The following is an 18,086-nucleotide window of genomic DNA, read 5'->3' as shown; positions in this document are numbered from 1 at the left end:
AATTGCTCATTTAATGATTTTAAAATTAAAACTAATGTCACCCAGGCTAAGATTGTGGCTCATCAGTACAGTACTTGCCTAGCACATGTGGGACCTGGGTTCAATTCTTAGCACCACACACACACACACACACACACACACACACACAAAGGCATTGTGTTGTGTCCATCTATGAACAAAACAAACAAACAATCAAACAAACAAACTAATGTCATCCATGTGAGGACATGTCCTTTTCTAGCCATGGTAGTCCCTGAATCTGAGGACCCTACCACTGCATTAGGTCACATGACACTCCAACTCCCTATGTATTAGGACAAAATAATAATCAAAGGCTTTCCCCCATGAGGGTGATGTGAGCTTTTAGATTCCCCAATAACCCCTTCCCAGTGGCTGGAAATGGATGGGATAGTGGCCTTTTCTCTGGACCATTTTCCAGGATCCTTCTTCTTTCAGACTCCCCAGGATGAGCATCCAGTCCCCACTCACGATGCTGGAGCTGGCAGGGCGCAGCCTGCTGAGGGACAAGTCCAGGGCCATCCTGGATCTGGCGGACCTGCCCATAGAGCTCTTCCCACCACTCTTTGTGGAAGCCTTCAGCAGGGGACACACTGAGGTCCTGAAGAAAATGGTGTAGGCCTGGCCCTTCACCTGCCTGCCCCTGGGGGCCCTGATGAGGCAGCCACAGCCTGAGATGCTCCAAGTGGCCCTGGATGGGCTGGACATGCTGCTTGCCCAGCAGTATCGCCCCAGATGAGGGGGACCCATGTGGCCTGGAAGGGAGCACCCTCGGTGCCAGGGAAGGGATGGGTATAGGCAGGGAGAGTGGGTGCTGAAGTGTGCTCCACAGGCTTCCTGTGCTGCCAGCAAGGGGGGGTGGAGAGGCCTTGGTCATGCTGAGCCCCATCTGGAAGTGGCTTCTGGATGTGGAGGTGCTTGTGGCAGCTATGGGGACCCATGAAGGAGGCTGTACCTGCTTCTAACTCAGCTGGTACAGGTGGGGGTACCAGGCTGGATTGGAGGGAAGTGGGTGGAGAAAAGTGAGACAGAGGAAGAGGTGGAGCAGGGAGCAGCAGCTGAGAGGAGAAGGAAGGGGCCTCAGGGTCGAGACTCTGCTGTCCTCCCTGCAGGACGTGGAAACTGCAGGTGCTGAATTTGGAAATGTTCCCCACAACTTCTGGAGGACGTGGTCTGGATCCGTGGTCGATGCCTGCTCACAAGAGGACATGAAGAAGAATCAAAAATTGAAATATGGTCCAGCAATGGCAGCTAAGCCGCCTTGAAGGTAGTCATAGACTTGTGCCTCACAGAAGGGCCCTTCGATGAATTCCTGACCCACTTGTTCCTGTGGGTCACACAGAGAAGGGACAGGCTGCACCTGTGTTGCAATAGGCTGAAGATCTTTGGGAAACCCACCGGCCACACCAGGAAGGTCCTGAGACTGCTGCAGCTGGACTCTGTCCAGAAGGTGGAAGTGCACTGCACCTGGGCGCCCTCCACCTTGGCTGCTTGTGCTCCTTTCTTGGGCCAGGTGAGGAACCTGAGGAAGCTGCCGGTCTCCCAGGTCTGCATGCCTGCCCACACCTCCCCAGAGGAGCAGGAGAGGCTGCTCTCCCAGCTCACCTCGCAGTTCCTCAGGATGGACTGCCTGCGGAAGTTCTGTGTGGATGCTGTCCTCCTCCTCGAGGGCCACCTGGAGCAGGTGCTGGGGTGAGTAAGGGTGTGAGCATCCTCTGCAGTATCAGTAAATATGAAAGGGCACTTACTGTGTGCCAGCCACAGGTGGACAGGGGACAGGAGCTGGTGAGGTAGGTGAGGTTCCTTTTCTGGGAGGCCTATTCAGCGAAGGTGGTGGGAGACGGGGTAGACGAGAGGGCGCTGGAGGAGGGAAGCCCCCTCACCTGCACCTTGCAACACGGAAGCTCTGTGCTCTCCAGAGGGGAGCAGAGGAGCTGCCTCCAATGCCCCCCTGGGGAAGGCTGCTCTGAGCCTCATGTGGTGATTCTGGGGTTGAGGGTGAGGAGCAGGGATGGAGGGTACAGGGTGCGAGCCTCACAGGTGGCCAATTCCAGTGGGTTTCCTTCAGCTTGCCTGAGTTTATCCTTTGTAGATGACTCCCCCTGACCTTCTGTGGAGAGAGCTGGGCCCTTCTGCTTTGCAGTGAGGAGGGGAGCCATAGAGATGTGCACCATCTGGTCACAGGAGTGATGGTGAACCTCGCCCTGACATGGGGGATGTGAATGACCAGATTCTGCAAAAGGCAGAATTGCCTTTTGACATTGCTCCTCAGAACTAACTGTCTGGTTTCTCCTTAGGCACCTGAAGACCCCCCTGGAGACTCTCTCAATAACCAGCTGCCGGCTGTCAAATTCCGACTGGAATTATCTTTCCTGATTTCCAAACACCAGAAAGCTCAGACACCTGGAACTGAGGGGCATCAAACTGACCAATTTCAGTCCAGAGCCCCTCAAAATTCTGCTGGAGACTATTGCAGCCACCCTGAAGAGCCTGGACTTGGAAACTTGTAGGATCACTGACTCCCAGCTCCAGGCCCTGCTGCCTGCCCTGAGCCGCTGCTCCCAGCTCAGGGCCTTGTGCTTTTTCCAGAATCGCATCTCCATGTCGGTACTCAGGGATCTGCTCTGTCACACTGCCACACTGAGCAAGTTGTGCATAGAGCTATACCCTGCCCCTCTGGAAAGCTATGATGCCCAGGGTGCCATCCACCCAGGGAGATGTTCCCAACTCTGTGCCGAGCTCACAGCAATAGTGAGGGACTTTAGGCAGCCAAAGGTCCTTGTGTTCTGTACTGTCCCATGTCCTCAATGTGGCCACATGTTCCTCTACAACCAGGGCCTCCTTCACTGCTCCTGTCCAACAGCTGCCTACTTGGGTGTGTTTTAAAAGCGTACTTCTAGGCAATTGGAGGTATAACCAGGATGTAGGGTCACCTTGGAGGGAACACAGAACCCACCATTTCAGACTGAGGTATGGATGGGAAAGGAAAGTGCAGCAGGGGACTCCATTGGAGGGAAGACCCCCGAGGACAGGACCTTCAGGACATGTGTCTTCATAGACACATACATAGGGACCTGGATCTCTAGAATGGGATTTGGGCTTGATGGGCACAGGAAGAAGCTATTGTGTTTCATGGCTGGTCTGTAAATAGTCAGAAATGAAGGGAATCTCAGGGTTAGTCTTCTGACGTCCTCTATGATGGATTTCCCTGGCTTTCTGATGAAACCTTGGGATTCTCCAGGTGCTGATGGAGAAAGACTGCCCTGGGTACTTGGTGAACAATGAGGTTCAGCCCCAGGAAGTCAAGGGATCAAACTGAAATCTGGTCATGATGTGTGGCTACTCTGTGGCTTAACACATGCGGGTGCACACAGGTGGCCTGGAACATTCTATGTAGGCACTGACCATGAGCCAAGGCAAGAAAACCTCTTCTCAGGGGACCTCAGTGCCACCCAGACATTTGACACTGCCCCTTCCTCGTAGTCTCCATGTAGACCCAGAAACCTCAGGTCCCTGTCTCTGGATGCGCTGGGCAAGGGCATCTGTGCATACGACAGGCCCCAGTGTCCGGCTCCCAGTGCCTGCAGGAGGTGTCTATGCTGTGCTTTGATCAGAGCCTCTGGGCCTCACCAGATGTTGCCTGTCATCCACCTATGTAGTCTGTCCTCAAACTATTGGTGCCCATTGAAGGTATCCAAATTCTCTTTCAGCAAAATAGTAGAATCATATAGGTAGATAACACTTGCAAATATTTCAAAATGAAACTGAGTAAATTACAAGCTCTGGTGGGGCGGGGGTTGCACATAACTGACAGACCTTCCCCTAACACTTCCCTCCACTGAGGACTGGGCTGATGGGGTTGTGCAGTGACCTTGGCCTTAGCTTCCCATCCAAGGATGAGAACGAGGTCTCCCCAGTCTTCATTTGAGGTGTTCTAAAGCTGCCTGTGGACGTGTTTCAATTATGGCTTGAATAACTCTCCACACATAGTGAACTGGAACCCACTTGGATGTGTAAGCAGACTGCAGCTCACTCTTGGAACTGGTAGCAGAGTCTGGGCCATGCACACCAGCTCATCTGTACCCCAAACAGCGAACTATGGGCCTCACCCTCTCTTCATGGAAGTTCCATTTCTGTGGCTCTAAGTCTAACTTGCACACGTGGCGGGAGGAAGGTTCTGAGCGGCATTTGTTCTTCCCTGCTGCTGGACTCTAGGTTCAAATAAAGCCAAAGATCTGCAAAATGAGATCTGTCATCATTTGTTCTTTTAAGAATTAGCATGACTAAAAAGGGACTTGAAGATATCCTGGTGTCTCCACACCCCTTGAACACTGGAAGGGCTGTGAGGGCTCTTAGTCTTCCCAGAGCCCTGGGGATAAAGCACTCACCTCTCTTTGAGCTGCTCATTTTTGACTCTAGGTTCATTTGTGCTGTGAGACAGCACACAAATGTAGGATGTCAGGACAAACAGGACCGGGTGTTTAGGCGTGGTCGGGTCAGGCAGATGGGACTGGGTTCCACTCCTTGTGTGATAATCCAGCCAAAGTGATTCCATATTGTTTTGTGACTCCATCTTGTAAAACAACCATGCCAAGTACAAGGCTCATGACCAAGGCAAGATGTTCTTTTCTTTGGCTATAGAAACCTTTAAGAACATGGAACTACCTAATGGGGCATTGTTTCTGTAACTAGGAAAATGAGACTCTGTTTCTGTAACTGGGGTGACTGGGCTAATTGTGATTGGCTGAGCATCTCTCCACCTGACTGCACTTTCCCGCTTCTGTAACTTGGCTTGCTTGCATTGGCTGGACCCCCAAACACCCCTTTTGTGGTTTTCAGGCTTATAAGGAGCAACCTTGCAATTGTTCGGGGCTGATCAGGGGAACAGCTTTATGTCGTGGTCAGTGGCCATCTGTGTGCTTCAATAAAGGCTTGATTCAATTACATGTGAGTGGTCTAGAAGTCAATCTGTGAAACCCCAGGGGGATTCTTTAACTATAACACTTGGAGCGGCTACTGAAAGATGCAGAGTCCTTTGTGCATCTGCATCAAAACAGTATAGAACCCCTTCTGGAACACTGGCCAATTTCACCTGTACAGTCTAGGAACCCAGAACCCATGCTTTTCTAGAGAAATGAGTGAACTTCATCAAAGCTAATTCAGGGGGCTGGCAACATTGCTCTGTGGTAGAGCACTTACTAGCATGTGGAAGGGCCTGGGTTCCATCCAAGGCATCACAGAAATAAGTAAACAAATAAATAAGTCCAAAAATGATGTGAACACATTGGGAAGGTTTAATTGGAATAGAGCTATCCACCTGGTAGCAATATTCAAAAAGAAAGAACCAGAATCCACATGAAAACAATGGAATGCATTCTTTAATTGGTCTGGACAGGTGGGTCAAATTGATGTCCTCAAAGATTCTTTTCCAAAAACAACTGCAAAAGCCAGCTTGGTGGTACTCAGCTGTATTCCCAGCAGCCCAGGAGGCTGAGGCAGGAGGGTGGTGAGTTCAAAGCCAGCCTCATCAATTTAGTGAGGCTGTAAGCAAGTTTCTGAGACCCTGTCTCAAAATGCCTTCTGAGGGTGTGGCTCAGTGGCAAAGCACCCTTGGGTGCAATGCCTGGTCCCCAAGACAATAACAAGTAGGAAAATCTGGTTCGAGTGGCACATGTCTGGATTTCAGCTACTTGTAAAGTTAATTAACTCATATCTTATCCCAATTTTACTAATTGGGGGCATAGTCCATGCTTATTTTTTCCAATCCCTTGACATGCAGTACTGGGCCATTTATTTGAGATTTTTTTTCCTAATGTAGGTATTTCTTGCTGGAAACTTCCCACTTAGAATTACTTTTGTTGTGTCCACACATTTGAATATCTTGTGTGGCCCTGTTCATTGGTATGCAGGCATTTTACACTTTCTTTTTGATTTCCTCAATGACCCATTGGTTGTTGGGGAGCACGCTGAAGAATCCCCATGCTTTGTAACTGCCCAGGGGTTCCTGCTATGGACCTAACCTATGCACATGCTCCTGTGTGCTTTAAGTCACCTCAGCCTTCCTTATGTCACTGCATACAATGGGCACATTACATATTGGTTTACAATGTGCTGCTTAGAGAATAATGACAAGAAAAAGTCTCTACACATTCAGCCCAGATGCACTTATTTTCAACCATGTTCAATGCAAGGCTGATTGAGTCCAAGTATGCAGACCCTACAGCCTCAGAGCCCAGAAGAGAGACGCAGTAGCACAGAAGTGTGAGCAGAGGCAGAAGCAAACAGAGACATCAGTTACAGAAGACGACAAAGAACCAGGAAGAGCAGCCTCGAGAATTAGAAGCACCACAGCTCTGCCATTTGCTTGGTGTTGGCAAAGAGAGACCTACACCCCTGGGGCCACTAAGGACATTTCTGAGAAATAAGTTAGTAAGAATGAAGCTGGTAAAGTTCATTCGGTGCCTAGGGTTCAGTAATGCAGGGAATTGTGTCTCTATTAATTTTTCAATGGATCAGTCCAATGTTTCATCTTACCTCAAAGCAATAAGCTTCAGAAATCAGGGGACTGAATAATAGGAGAGGCCTAATTGCCTATCACACTCTATAATTAAACTATTCTTTTCCTTTAGGTTGTATTTATTGAATGAAAAGAAAGAAAGAAAGAATGAAAGAAAAAGGCTGGAAATGTGGCTCAGCAGTTCACTGTCCCTGGGTTCATCACCTGGTACCAAAAAAAAAGAAAAACTGATGAGTGGTACTTTGTTCTTTTACTGAACAAAATTTGTGGGGGGTTAAAAAATGTGGATTGTAGTGGACACAGTGGCACACACCCTAAATCCACCAACTCAGGAGCTGAGCAGGTGGATTGCAAGTTCAAGGACGGCCTGGGCAAGTTAGTGAGACACTGTCTGAAATTAAAACATGCAAAGGGCTGGGGATGTGGCTCAGTGGTCCAACAACCCTGCATCCAACCTCCAGTTCCTCCAAAACGTGGGGTTTGGAGATGTGGTTCTGTGTGGAACAGGGGTTCCCTTAATGCTTTGACTATATCCCTTGTGGCTTTGAAACTTATATATTTTTTCCCAAAATCTCCTCCCTAACCTTCTCCTCCCTGATCTTCTTTTCCCTGATCTCCTTCCTGGTTTCTCTCTAATCTCATTATCTCTGAAAAACCTCTTTAAAAACAACCTGTTCCTGCTGATGGTCAGAATCACAGCCTTTAGGACAGGTCCCCTGGGTTCCTCCTTTGTGAGCAAAGTAATAAACATACTTTTTTGTTTTTCTCAAAACTGTGTCCTTGTTACTGGACTGTTATCAGGGACAAGGACATAACTTTTGGCATCCAGTGGTAGAGCACCCCTGGGTTCAATCTTTGGTACAAAAAATAAATAAATAAGCAAGAAAGCAGGATGAGCATACCTATCCCTAGGCCACTGGCCAATGGTCCTTTTATAGTCCCCATGCTTGTTTCCTGGTTTTAAAGAGTTTTAAACACTTTCCTACAACCATACACACTCCAAACTACTGCCATCAGTTCCAGACAACTCAAGGAAACCAACACTGTTTTGTCCTTGCTGAGGATGTCTATCAGCCGTGAACTCCTGTGTACTTACAGGTGAAGCTAATGGCGAAAGTTTTCGATCAAAATGACACCATTCCAACACAACAGGCTGACAGGATGCTAGGAAGTGGGCATCCTGAACCACAACTGCCTGCTAACTGGAGCCATCACAAAAGACTCACAGAACTACAGCCTTATGCAAAATCTAAGTTGCTCAGACTGGCTTTGAACTTGCAATCCTCCTGCCTCTGCCTCCCGAGGATTTGAGATTTTAGACATGCACCACTGTGTCCTGCTCATAATTATTTTTTTCTGAGGAGAAACCCACACAGCAGGTCCCTGTCATCTTGGACCAAGGCCACCCTTGTTCCTGAATCCTTGCAGCCAATGATAATGTTTTCAAAGCACCTTATGTGGCCTTTGAAACCCTGTCTTCCTTTGCCTCCAGGATGGGCCTGACTTTACTTGGGATCCTGCATTTTCTGTCTCTTCTAAAGTCAGTTTTTGGAGAGCCACTCTATTGTTACCTGGGTGGCAGAAACACCTACCTGTCTCTAGTCCCAAGCACCAAGTCAAGGGTGGCAGCCGAGAGTGACACCTTGCCATTTCAACCCTCTTTCTCAGCTGCCAAAAGACATGCCCCAAAGCAAGAAAAAGGTAAGACAAGTCAAATTTGAAGGCTGGGCTTCAAATATTTCTCATCAAAAACCCCCATTATGTCTTAAAAATAATCCTAAGCAGGCTTCAACTGCAAACATAAGTGAAGTGAACATGGGTAATTTCTGCTAAACACTTAAGAAAAAGGCACAGCCCAAACCAACAAAAACAAAAAGAGCAACTATCTGGGTGTGGTGGTGCACACTTGTAATCCCAGCAACTCAGGAGGCTGAGGCAGGAGGATGCCAAGTTCCAGGCCAGCCTTGGCAACTTATCGAGGGCTAGCTCAAATTTTAAAAAGGGCTGGGGACACATATGACTGCAACATACATTGTGTACAACCAGAGAAATAAAAAGTTGTGCTGCAATTGTGTACAATGAATCAAAATGAATTCTGCTGTCATATAGGCCTAATGAGAATAAGTAAATAAATGGGTAGATACTTAAAGAAAGAAAGTTCTAGGTAGTTGAGGTTCATTATAGAGACTGTCATTTAACTGAGACAACAGAGAGTGGAGATATGGGGAACAGGAAAGAATGTTTTGGTGATTTGAGTTTTACAATATGAGATGGTTTGTCAATTTTCAAAGAGTTAGAAAAAAATTTCACTGAAAGTAAAATAAATAGATAGATAGATAGATAGATAGATATAGATAGATAGATAGATAGATAGATAGATAGATAGATAGATAGATAGATAAAAAGGGCTGGGGTGGAGCTCGGTGGACAGCACCTTAGATTCAATCCCTGGAGCTGCAACACCTACACACACCAACAAAGATCCCTTTTGCATTTTCCCATAGGCACTTGCGTCTGACAGGTTGCATGAACGTGCTCAACTTTTTAACTCTGATGCTCCCCAACTGCTGATTGGCTGTTTCTCAAACTCTCTCCTTTCATTATGCTACAGAGAATTCCCTTATGGGCTCAAGAGACATAGAAACTGATTAGGGTTGATGCAGCCTGGGAAATACCCCACTTTGGGAGGAACCAAAAGGCTCCAGATGACAGCCACCATGGAGACAGGGACAGGTGCCTTTGGCCCTGTTTCTATCTCTCGTGTCCCTAAGAGCCCAACATTCACTCCTGGTGTTCACACAGGTCTATCTTTCTTTCTTTCCTTCCTTCCTTCCTGTCTGTCTCAGTACAGGGGATGGAACCCAGGATCTCTAGGTGAGTGCTCTACCACTGAGCTCCATGCCCAGTCCTTTTCATTTTTTATCTTGAGGCACGGCCTTGCTAAGCTGCCCAGGCTGGCCTCAAACACAATTCTCCTGTCTCGGCCTCCTGAGTTGCTGGAATTATATGTGTGGGTCACTCTGCCTGGCTCTCAGTTTTTTTTTTTTTTGTTTTTTGTTTTTTGTTTTTGTTTTTGTTTTTGTTTTTTATCTAGACTCTCTTCCCCTGCTTCTGACCATGAACCTGCTCTCTGGCTTTCTGTGTCAATTCACTTTTTTGGAGGTAATCTTGTCCAGCAGGTTGACTATGCTGATCCCAGATGGAGACTCCCCTTTTCTTTCTTGGGGAATCAAAGAAGGCATCTCCCTCCCTGACTTCAAGGACAGCATTGAGATTGAAGGGTCTCTGTTTTCCCTCTTGTAGCTACTTTCCTTCTGACCTCTAAACTCCTTCTAAAACAGATATTTTAATCTTTTAAAAACAGATATTTTAATCTTTTCACGCTCACCACCCAAGAAAACTGCACCACGTCAAAACATTGAGACCCTACTCTTCAGGTATTCCCTTTCAGGTATGGACTTTTGATTAAATCAGTTAATAAAAAAAAAAAGAAGAAGTTCAGTGGGATTAAGTGGGTGGAGATTCAACTATTTAACCAGATAACTCTGATTGGAGCTAGGAGTTGAAAAGAGGAGGGGGAATTAGAAAGACCCCATAAAAGCTTCAAGGAGCCATAGAAGCACAGAAGCCTGGAACCTGTGTCACTGTCTGGCACTGCTAGGATTCAGAACTCCCTGCCAATCGTCCAGCTCTGGTAAGTCACCAAACCCCATGGAGACCCCATTCAGGCTGCCTGGTGGCATACACCTTTAGTCCCAGCTACTCGGGAGGCTGAGGTAGGAGGATTGCTTGAGCCCATGAGTTCAAGACCAGCTTGGGCAACTGAACTCAAAACAGAACCTCTATGGGGTCTACTCTCAGCCAGTCTTACCCAGTGACCTAGAGCGTAGGAGAGGTAGCACATGTCTGTAAACCCAGCAACTCTGGAGGCTGAGGCAAGAGAAGCACAAGTTGGAGACCAGCCTCAGCAATTAAGCAAGATCCTGTCTCCAAATAAAAATTAAAAGGAGCTGGAGATGTAGCTTGGTGTTAGAGCACCACGGGGTTCAGTCCCCAATACCAAAAAAGAAACAAAAAATGGTGACACGAAGTTTGTGATGGTAAAAACAATATCATATTCTGTCTCTCCAAAGGACCAGATGTCTGCATTTCTTATCTCTAAATGCAGTTTTGCCTTCATCCCAATAATTTTGATTTCTGCTTTGGTTTAGGTCATATTAAATTTCTTTCCTTCTGTTTTTCTTTTTTTTAGATGAATTTCCACCTATTTATCAATTTTAATTTCAAAATACTTCTTCCTTTGCATCTTCATGGTAACTTTGATTCCAGTTAGAGAAACAGACTCAAAAAAGTAGATGGGACTCAAAGGAATGGCTACTGCTGTTTTCCAAACATAATTGTCCTTCCTTCTCTCTGGGTCTGATACTCTTAAGACAAGTCTCTTCTTAAATACTTCAACACAACATCTTCAATGGTGGCTGGACTGGAACAGGCATTTCAGTATATATCTGTTAAATGAATGAAGAGTAAGGAAAGCCTTATTCAGAGCAAAGCATTGATGTTCTTGTTTAACATTCAGCCACTCAGTACCTCAAAGTTTCTTAACACTCTCATGCTTGGCCTTAGTTGCCTTCACTTAGAATGTTTTTTTTTTTTTTTCTGGAACCACACAATATTTTTCATAGGCTGCACTCTATTCTAATCTGTTTCTTTCCCGGGACTCCACTCCAAAGTGGCATGCTGTCACGTGTACAAGATATATGTGACAATTGAGCCTCATCTCAGAGTTAGCATTTTCCATCTCTTACTTCCAAATGCTCTCAAATACTATATGTGGCTTTTAGCATTGCTTACATTTAAACTGTTCTTGGTGGTACCTGTCTGTAATCCAGCTATTCAAGAGGCTGAGGCAGGAAGATCAGGAGTTTGAGACTTATCTAGACAACTTTGTGAGATCCTGTGTCAAAATAAAACAGGGTTGGGAGCCAAATGTAGTGACGGGTGTCTGTCATACAAGTGGCTTGGGAGGCTGAGGCAGAAGGATCGCAAGTTCAAAGCCAGCCACAGCAAATTAGCAAGGCCCTAAGCAGCCTCAATATAAAAAATAAAAAGAGCTGAGGATGTGGTTCAGTGGTTAAGTACCCTGAGTTCAATCTTTGGTATCAAAAACAAACAGGGCTGGGGATGTAGCTCAGAGGCAAAGCACCCTGAGTTTAATCCTGTGCCACAAAGTGAATAAATACAAACCAAAAGGGGTAAGGGTGTAGCTCAGTGGTAAGCTACACCTTGCTTCAATACCTAGTATCACCAAAAAAAAAAAAAGGATAAATAAGCAAGTAAATTAATTTAAAAATTGCTCATTTTAAAAATGAAAACCAATGACACCCACTTTAGTTATTTATTTACTGAAGCTAGAAATTGAACTCAGGGGCATTCTAATACTGAGCTACATACCCAACCGTATTTTATTTTTCATTTTGCTACATGGTCTCACTAAGTTCTAGGCTGGCCTGGAATTTGTGATCCTCCTGCCTCAGTCTCCCAAGCCATGAGGTTATAGGCCTCAACCACCAGGCCTGGTTTGCCACCCAAAGAGTGAAATTGGATCAACCTATTGCCAAAGCATCCACTTGGCTGAGTGGTTTCCTCGGGTGGGTATAAGGTAGAGCTATGGAGCTTGGCTGTGAATGATGTGTTTGGGTGGGGCATCCCCCAGGATCCCTCCATGCAGACTCCAGAGGATGAGCAGCGGACCCCACCCACACTGCAGGAGCTGGCAGGGCGCAGCCTCCTGAAGGACAAGTTCTGGGCCATCCTAGCTCTGGAGGACCTGCCCATACAGCTCTTCCCACCACTCTTCATGGAGGCCTTCAGCAGGGGACACACTGAGGTCCTGAAGAAAATGGTGCAGGCCTGGCCCTTCACCTGCCTGCCCCTGGGGGCCCTGATGAAGAAGCCACAGCTGGGGATGATCCGAGTGGCACTGGATGGGCTGGATATGCTGGCTGCCCAACAGGATCGCCCCAGGTGAGGGGGACCCTGGAAGGCAGCGCCTGGGCGTCCAGGGAAGTGATGGCTGTGGGCAGGGAGAGTGGGTGCTGAAGTGTGCTCCACAGGCTTCCTGTGCTGCCAGCAAGGGGGAGTGGAGAGGCCTTGGATGCTCAGCCCCGCCTGGGAGGGGCTTCCAGATGTGGAGGTGCTTGTGGCACCTGCCATGATCCCTAAAGGAGGTTGTGCCTGCCCCTCCCTCAGCTGGTACAGGTGGGGGCACCAGGCTGGATTGCAGGGAAGTGGGTAGAGAAAGGTGAGACAGAAGGAAGAGGTGGAGCAGTGGGCAGCAGCTAAGAGGTGAAGGAAGGGGCCTCAGGACTGAGACTCTGCTGTGGTCCCCGCAGGAGGTGGAAACTGCAGGTGCTAGATTTGCGGAATGTTCATGGGAACTTCTGGAGGACGTGGTCTGGAGCTGTGGTCGATGCCTGCTCACCAGGAGTCATGAAGGAGAGGCAAACAGTGAAGGCCTCTCCAGACACAGGCCCCACTCTGCCTTTGAAGGTGTTAGTAAACCTGTGCTTTCAGCAAAAATCCCTGAATGCATTCCTCTCCTTCCTCTTTCGATGGGTGGATGAGAGGAAGGGTCTGATACAGCTGTGCTGCAAGAAGCTGCAGATGTGCTCTTTGCCTGTCCGTACCATTGAGAAGATCTTGGAGAGGTTGGATCTGGACTTCATCCAGCAGTTGGATGTGCAGTGTTGCTGGAGACTGTCCACCTTGGCTACTTTTGCTACCTATTGGGGCCAGATGAGCAACCTGAGGAAGCTCTTCTTCTCCCACGTCTATGTGTCTGCCTATGATTCCCAGGAGGAGTGAGATCAGTTGATGGATGACATTACCTCACAGTTTGCCAAGATGGACAGCCTCCGGAGGCTGTACCTGGATGGTGTCTTCCTCCTAGAAGGCCGTCTGTGCCAGGTGCTCAGGTGAGGAAGCAGAGGGAACTGTCCTAGGACATCAGAGCAAACTCGTTGTCACATGAAACTTCAGCAGCACCTGCTGTGTGCCAGCCATGGTGACTTAACATTGATGGAGATGTTAGAAAGTCATGAAGTGTTTGTTTCCCTCTGTCCTGAAGCCAGGTCTCACCTAAACCCCCACACAGAAGCAGAGTCCTAAACGGGTCCGTGGTCTGGGGAGCATAACTCTGCTGGGGAGCCCGTGGGGGGAGAGGATCTAGTGAGTGGGTGTGAGATTCCTTCCCTGGGAGGCCTGTCCAGCAAAGGTGGGGAGAAGCAGGGTGGAGGGGAGGGCGCTGGAGGAGGGAAGCCCCCACACCTGACCTTTCAACAGAGAAGCTCTGTGCTCTCCAGCAGGAAGCAGAGGAGCTACACATAATGCCCCCCCCTGGGGAAGGCTGCTCTGAGCTCTGGGTGGTGATTCTGGACTGGAGGGTGAGGAGCAGGGGTGGAGGGTACAGGTGTGAGCCCCGCAGGAGGGCAACCCCAGTTTGTGCGGCTCCATCTTGCCTGGGCTTGTTATTTGTGCATGTCTCCCACTGACCCCCTCTGCTACAGCTGTGGCTTTCTGCTTGGCAGTAAGGAGGGGCGCCTTAGAGATGATGGACCCACCTGATCCCTCAAGTGGGGGTGAAAGTCTCAGCATGAAACAGGGTGATGCTAAGGAGCAGATTCTGCAACAGGCAGAGTCCTGGGTGGAGACCATCATCAGAAGGTCAGGGTGACCTTGGGCCAATTTGTCTTCTCCCACCTTGACATCACTCCTCAGAACTAACTGCTTGATCTTTGCTTAGGCTCCTGAAGACGCCCCTGGAGACCCTCTCAATAACCGACTGCCAGCTCTCAGATCCAGACTGGAATGATCTGTCGGGGTCTCCAAACCTCGACCAGCTAATACACCTGACGCTGTGGGGCAGCAAATTGACGAGTTTCAGTCCTGAGCCCCTCGTAATTCTGCTAGAGAATGCTGCAGCCACCCTTGAGACCCTAAACTTGCAGGACTGTGGGATCACCAACTCCCAGCTCCAGGCCATCCTACCTGTCCTGAGCTGCTGCTCCCAGCTCAGGGTCTTGAGCTTCAATGGGAATGACATCTCCATGTCGGTCCTGAGCAACCTGCTGCTTCACACTTCCAGGCTGACCCGGTTGAGCCTAGAGAAGTACCCTGCCCCTCTGGAGAGCTATGATGCCCAGGGTGCCATCCACCCAGGGAGACTTTTCCAACTCATCGATGAGCTGATGGAGACACTGAGGGATGTGAGAGAGCCAAAGAACGTCCTTTTCTATACTAAACCCTGCCATAGATGTGGCAACTGGTTTATCTATAACCTGCCCTCCAGTCCCTGTCGCTGTTGGCTGCCTGCCTAGTGGGATGCATATATGAGAAATGTTCTGTGCACTTGAAAATAAAGGTAAGACACCAGTGTCTCTCCAAGGGGAACTAGAAACAGGATGCCAAGGCACTGCTTAACATGAGTGGGAACAGAAAAGCTGATGCATGAGGCCTGGGTCACAGAGGCTTGGTTCCCGTCGGGAGACATGGAACCAATGGGGACATGTGTCTTAGGAGTCAGAAACAGGAATCTGAATTTCTGGAAGTACATTTGTGCTGAGAGGTGCACAGGGCATGACCCCTGCATGGATGGTTGCAAAGGAGCGACTTGCAAATGAGCCACTTGGGGAACTTGTGGCAGAGCCTCTACTGTCCTCCATGGTTTTCAGCTTAAAGGTCAGGAAACTAACCCAGTGGCTGACCAGTGACAGTGGAGCCGAGGACCTCATGGCATCACAACAGTGCAGGGCCATTCTGAGTATACCCTCCATTCTTTACTTCTCTCTGAGTGCCATTCCTTCCGATGCATGTGGCTGCGGTAATGCGCCTCTATTGCCCATGGAACTGAGAACACTAACCTCCTCTCCAAAGGAGTTTATCTGGGGATAGTAGGAGACTTCCATCTGAGTTATTCAGGTCATAGTAGACCACAGACCACAGCTTTATCCACAAGGGCTGAGGTTCAGGGAAAAATAGTCTGAGTCTTTGTGTGTGTGTGTGTGTGTGTGTGTGTGTGTGTGTGTGTTGGGGATTGAACCCAAGGGTGCCCTACTACTGTAGAGAACTTCATAGAATACAACTTACAAATCCTTGTACAATTTAACAACCCATCAGTCAAGAAACCTAAAGGGAGGTTGGACATGTACACAAGAGTTAGGTGCAATAGATAAAATTAGAAATGCAAGATTTCCTGCAATTCCAAACCCCAGCACCTCTCATCTAATGGGCCTGCAGACTCCAAATGGTTCGCAGCAGACACCTTCACTCTGCTGTCTCTGGTACCCAGGTGATAAGCAGAGCCAACACTGTTGCCTTCTGAAAAATTAGCAATAAACCCAGACTGGGAATCTACACGTGTGCCCTGAAACCCCACATCACCCCTCTCAGGCATCAGGCCAAGACCTCTCAACCATACAATGTCCTAGAAATGCCTCTCACTCAATTTGTAAATGATTTGTTTTATGGTCTCCTACTGCACAGGATTCTAAAATAGTTTTTCTTCACCTTTAACAGTAGGTGGCAAATGAGAGCCATAAGACCTCCTTGGATAAACTTGAATTCTCTGCAGAAGAAATCCATTATACCTGGAGAAGTGGCACATGCCTGTAATCCCAGAGCTCGGGAGGCTGAGGCAGAGGGATTGCGGGTTCAAAGCCAGTCTCAGCAAAAAGTGAGGCACTAAGCAACTCAGTGAGACCCTGTCTCTAAATAAAATACAAAATAAGGCTGGGGATGTTGCTCAGTGGTCCAGTACCCCTGAGTGAAATCCCAGTACACCCCCCCCCCAAAAAAAACACAAAGAAATAAAGAAAAACTCCATTACTTAGGTTATGCTCTGATTATGCAGGAAATTTCCCCCTTACCTGAAGAAGAAAAGACATCCCAGGTCTCCCTAAACCCAGAACTGAGATAATTAAGAGGTTTCCCTTCCATCTCTAAGATTCAAATCCTCTATGATATTGTAACCCAGCTTTTATAATTTCTCTCTAAAAGTTTCTTTTTTCAGTACTTGGGATGGAACCCTGAGGCTTTCTAGCACTGAAATACAACCTCAGTCCTTTTAATAATTTTATTTTGATGTAGGGTCAGTTGCCTGAGCTGCTCAACACAATGGCACAGAACTAAAAGCCCAGCAACTCAGGAGGCTGAGGCAAGCGGATCATAAGTTCAAGGCCAGCTGCAACAATTTAGGGAGACCCTGCCTCAAAAAATAAAAAAGGCTGGGAATGTGACTCAGTGGTAGTGCACCCCTGGGTTCCATCCCCAGCACCATAAATGAACAAACAAATTGCACTTGTTACACCCCGGCCACTGGTGATGTCAGAGAAGGAGATGCTGGAGAGTGACCAAGGGACCTCAGGGTCTGGTCCCCTGTTTAGTCCTGAAGGATGGACTCATCACCACCCACACAGAAGCAGAGGGCTAAACAGGGGTCTGTGGTCTGCAGAACTCTGCTGGGAAGCCAGGTGGTGGGGACAGGAGCTAGTGAGGTGGGTGTGAGTTTCCTTCCCTGAGAGGCCTGTCCAGTGAAGGTGGTGAGAAGCAGGGTAGAGGGGAGGGTGCTGAAGGAGGGAAGCCCCCACACCTGCACCTTGTAACAGGGAAGCTCTGTGCTCTCCAGCAGGGAGCAGAGAGCCACCTCCGATGCCCCCCTGGGGAAGGCTGCTCTGAGCCTCAGGTGGTGAATCAAAGTTGAGGGTGAGGAGCAGGGATGGAGGCCTTGCAGATGGTGGACCTACCTGGTGTAAGGCTTACCCTGAAATGGGTGGTGTGAATGAGCAGATTCTGGAACAGGAAGAATCCTGGGTGTTGACCATCATCAGGGGTCAGGGTGACCTTGGGCTTGGGCCAGTTTGTCTTCTCCCACCTTGTCATTGCTCCTCAGAACTAACTGCCTGGTGTCTCCTTAGGCAATCCTTCCCACCAGACCCTCTCAATTACTAACTCCCTGTACTTAGAATCAGCGTTGAAGCATCTGTCCCTGGGCCTGGATATTAGTCAGCTGAATCACATGGATCTTGTTGGCATCAAAATTTAAAGCCAGGTGTGGTGGCGAACACCTCTACTCCTAGTGGCTCACAAGGCTGAGGTAGGAGGATCAGAAGTTCCAAACCAGCCCCAGTGACTTAGATCCTCAGCAACTTGGCAAGACCCTGTCTCAAATAAAAATGGAAGTGGACTAGGGTTGTAGGACTGTGTTAGAGCACCCCTGGGTTCAATTCCCAGTCCCCCTTCCTCCAAAAGTTGTCCAGTTTAAGTCTTGTGCCCCTCCAAGTTCTGCTACAGAAAGGTCGAATCTACTCTGCAGACCCTGGAATTGCAGACTGTGAGGTCATGGACTCACAGCTCCATGCCACCTTCCTTCCCTGAGCCACTGCTCCCAGCTCACCATGTTCAGGTTTTATGGCGCCTCCCCAGGTCAGTCCTGGAGAACCACCTGCTGCACTGCCAGGGGGAGCCAGTTAAGCCTAGAGCGTGTGCCCCGCCC

The 18,086-nt window shown here is 48.5% G+C and overlaps 1 protein-coding gene and 1 pseudogene across 1 annotated transcript; both read left to right on the top strand.

Annotated features, from left to right (window-relative positions):
- The first annotated feature begins 466 nt into the window (after window positions 1–466).
- On the top strand, window positions 467–2,904 carry LOC144249162 (PRAME family member 12-like; annotated as a pseudogene).
- A 9,356-nt stretch (window positions 2,905–12,260) lies between these two features.
- On the top strand, window positions 12,261–17,508 carry LOC144249161 (PRAME family member 12-like). Its single transcript, XM_077791366.1, has 4 exons — window positions 12,261–12,562; window positions 12,931–13,398; window positions 14,340–14,705; window positions 17,484–17,508. The coding sequence occupies exons 1-4, from the start codon at window positions 12,261–12,263 to the stop codon at window positions 17,506–17,508; spliced, it is 1,161 nt and encodes a 386-aa protein (XP_077647492.1).
- The last annotated feature ends 578 nt before the right edge of the window (window positions 17,509–18,086 follow it).

Source organism: Urocitellus parryii, chromosome 11, assembly GCF_045843805.1.
Source record: "Urocitellus parryii isolate mUroPar1 chromosome 11, mUroPar1.hap1, whole genome shotgun sequence".
NCBI lineage: Eukaryota > Metazoa > Chordata > Mammalia > Rodentia > Sciuridae > Urocitellus > Urocitellus parryii.
Note: the sequence above shows the minus strand (reverse complement) of the source record. Positions and strands in the feature narration are given on the sequence as shown.

Bases quoted from the DNA above. Each gene is read 5' to 3' on its own strand.
- LOC144249161 (XM_077791366.1), top strand. From the start codon at position 12,261: ATGCAGACTCCAGAGGATGAGCAGCGGACCCCACCCACACTGCAGGAG. The intron at 12,563-12,930 runs GTGAGGGGGACC...TGGTCCCCGCAG, and splicing joins GCCCAACAGGATCGCCCCAG to GAGGTGGAAACTGCAGGTGC. The intron at 14,706-17,483 runs GTACCCTGCCCC...ATTGCTCCTCAG, and splicing joins ACCCGGTTGAGCCTAGAGAA to AACTAACTGCCTGGTGTCTC.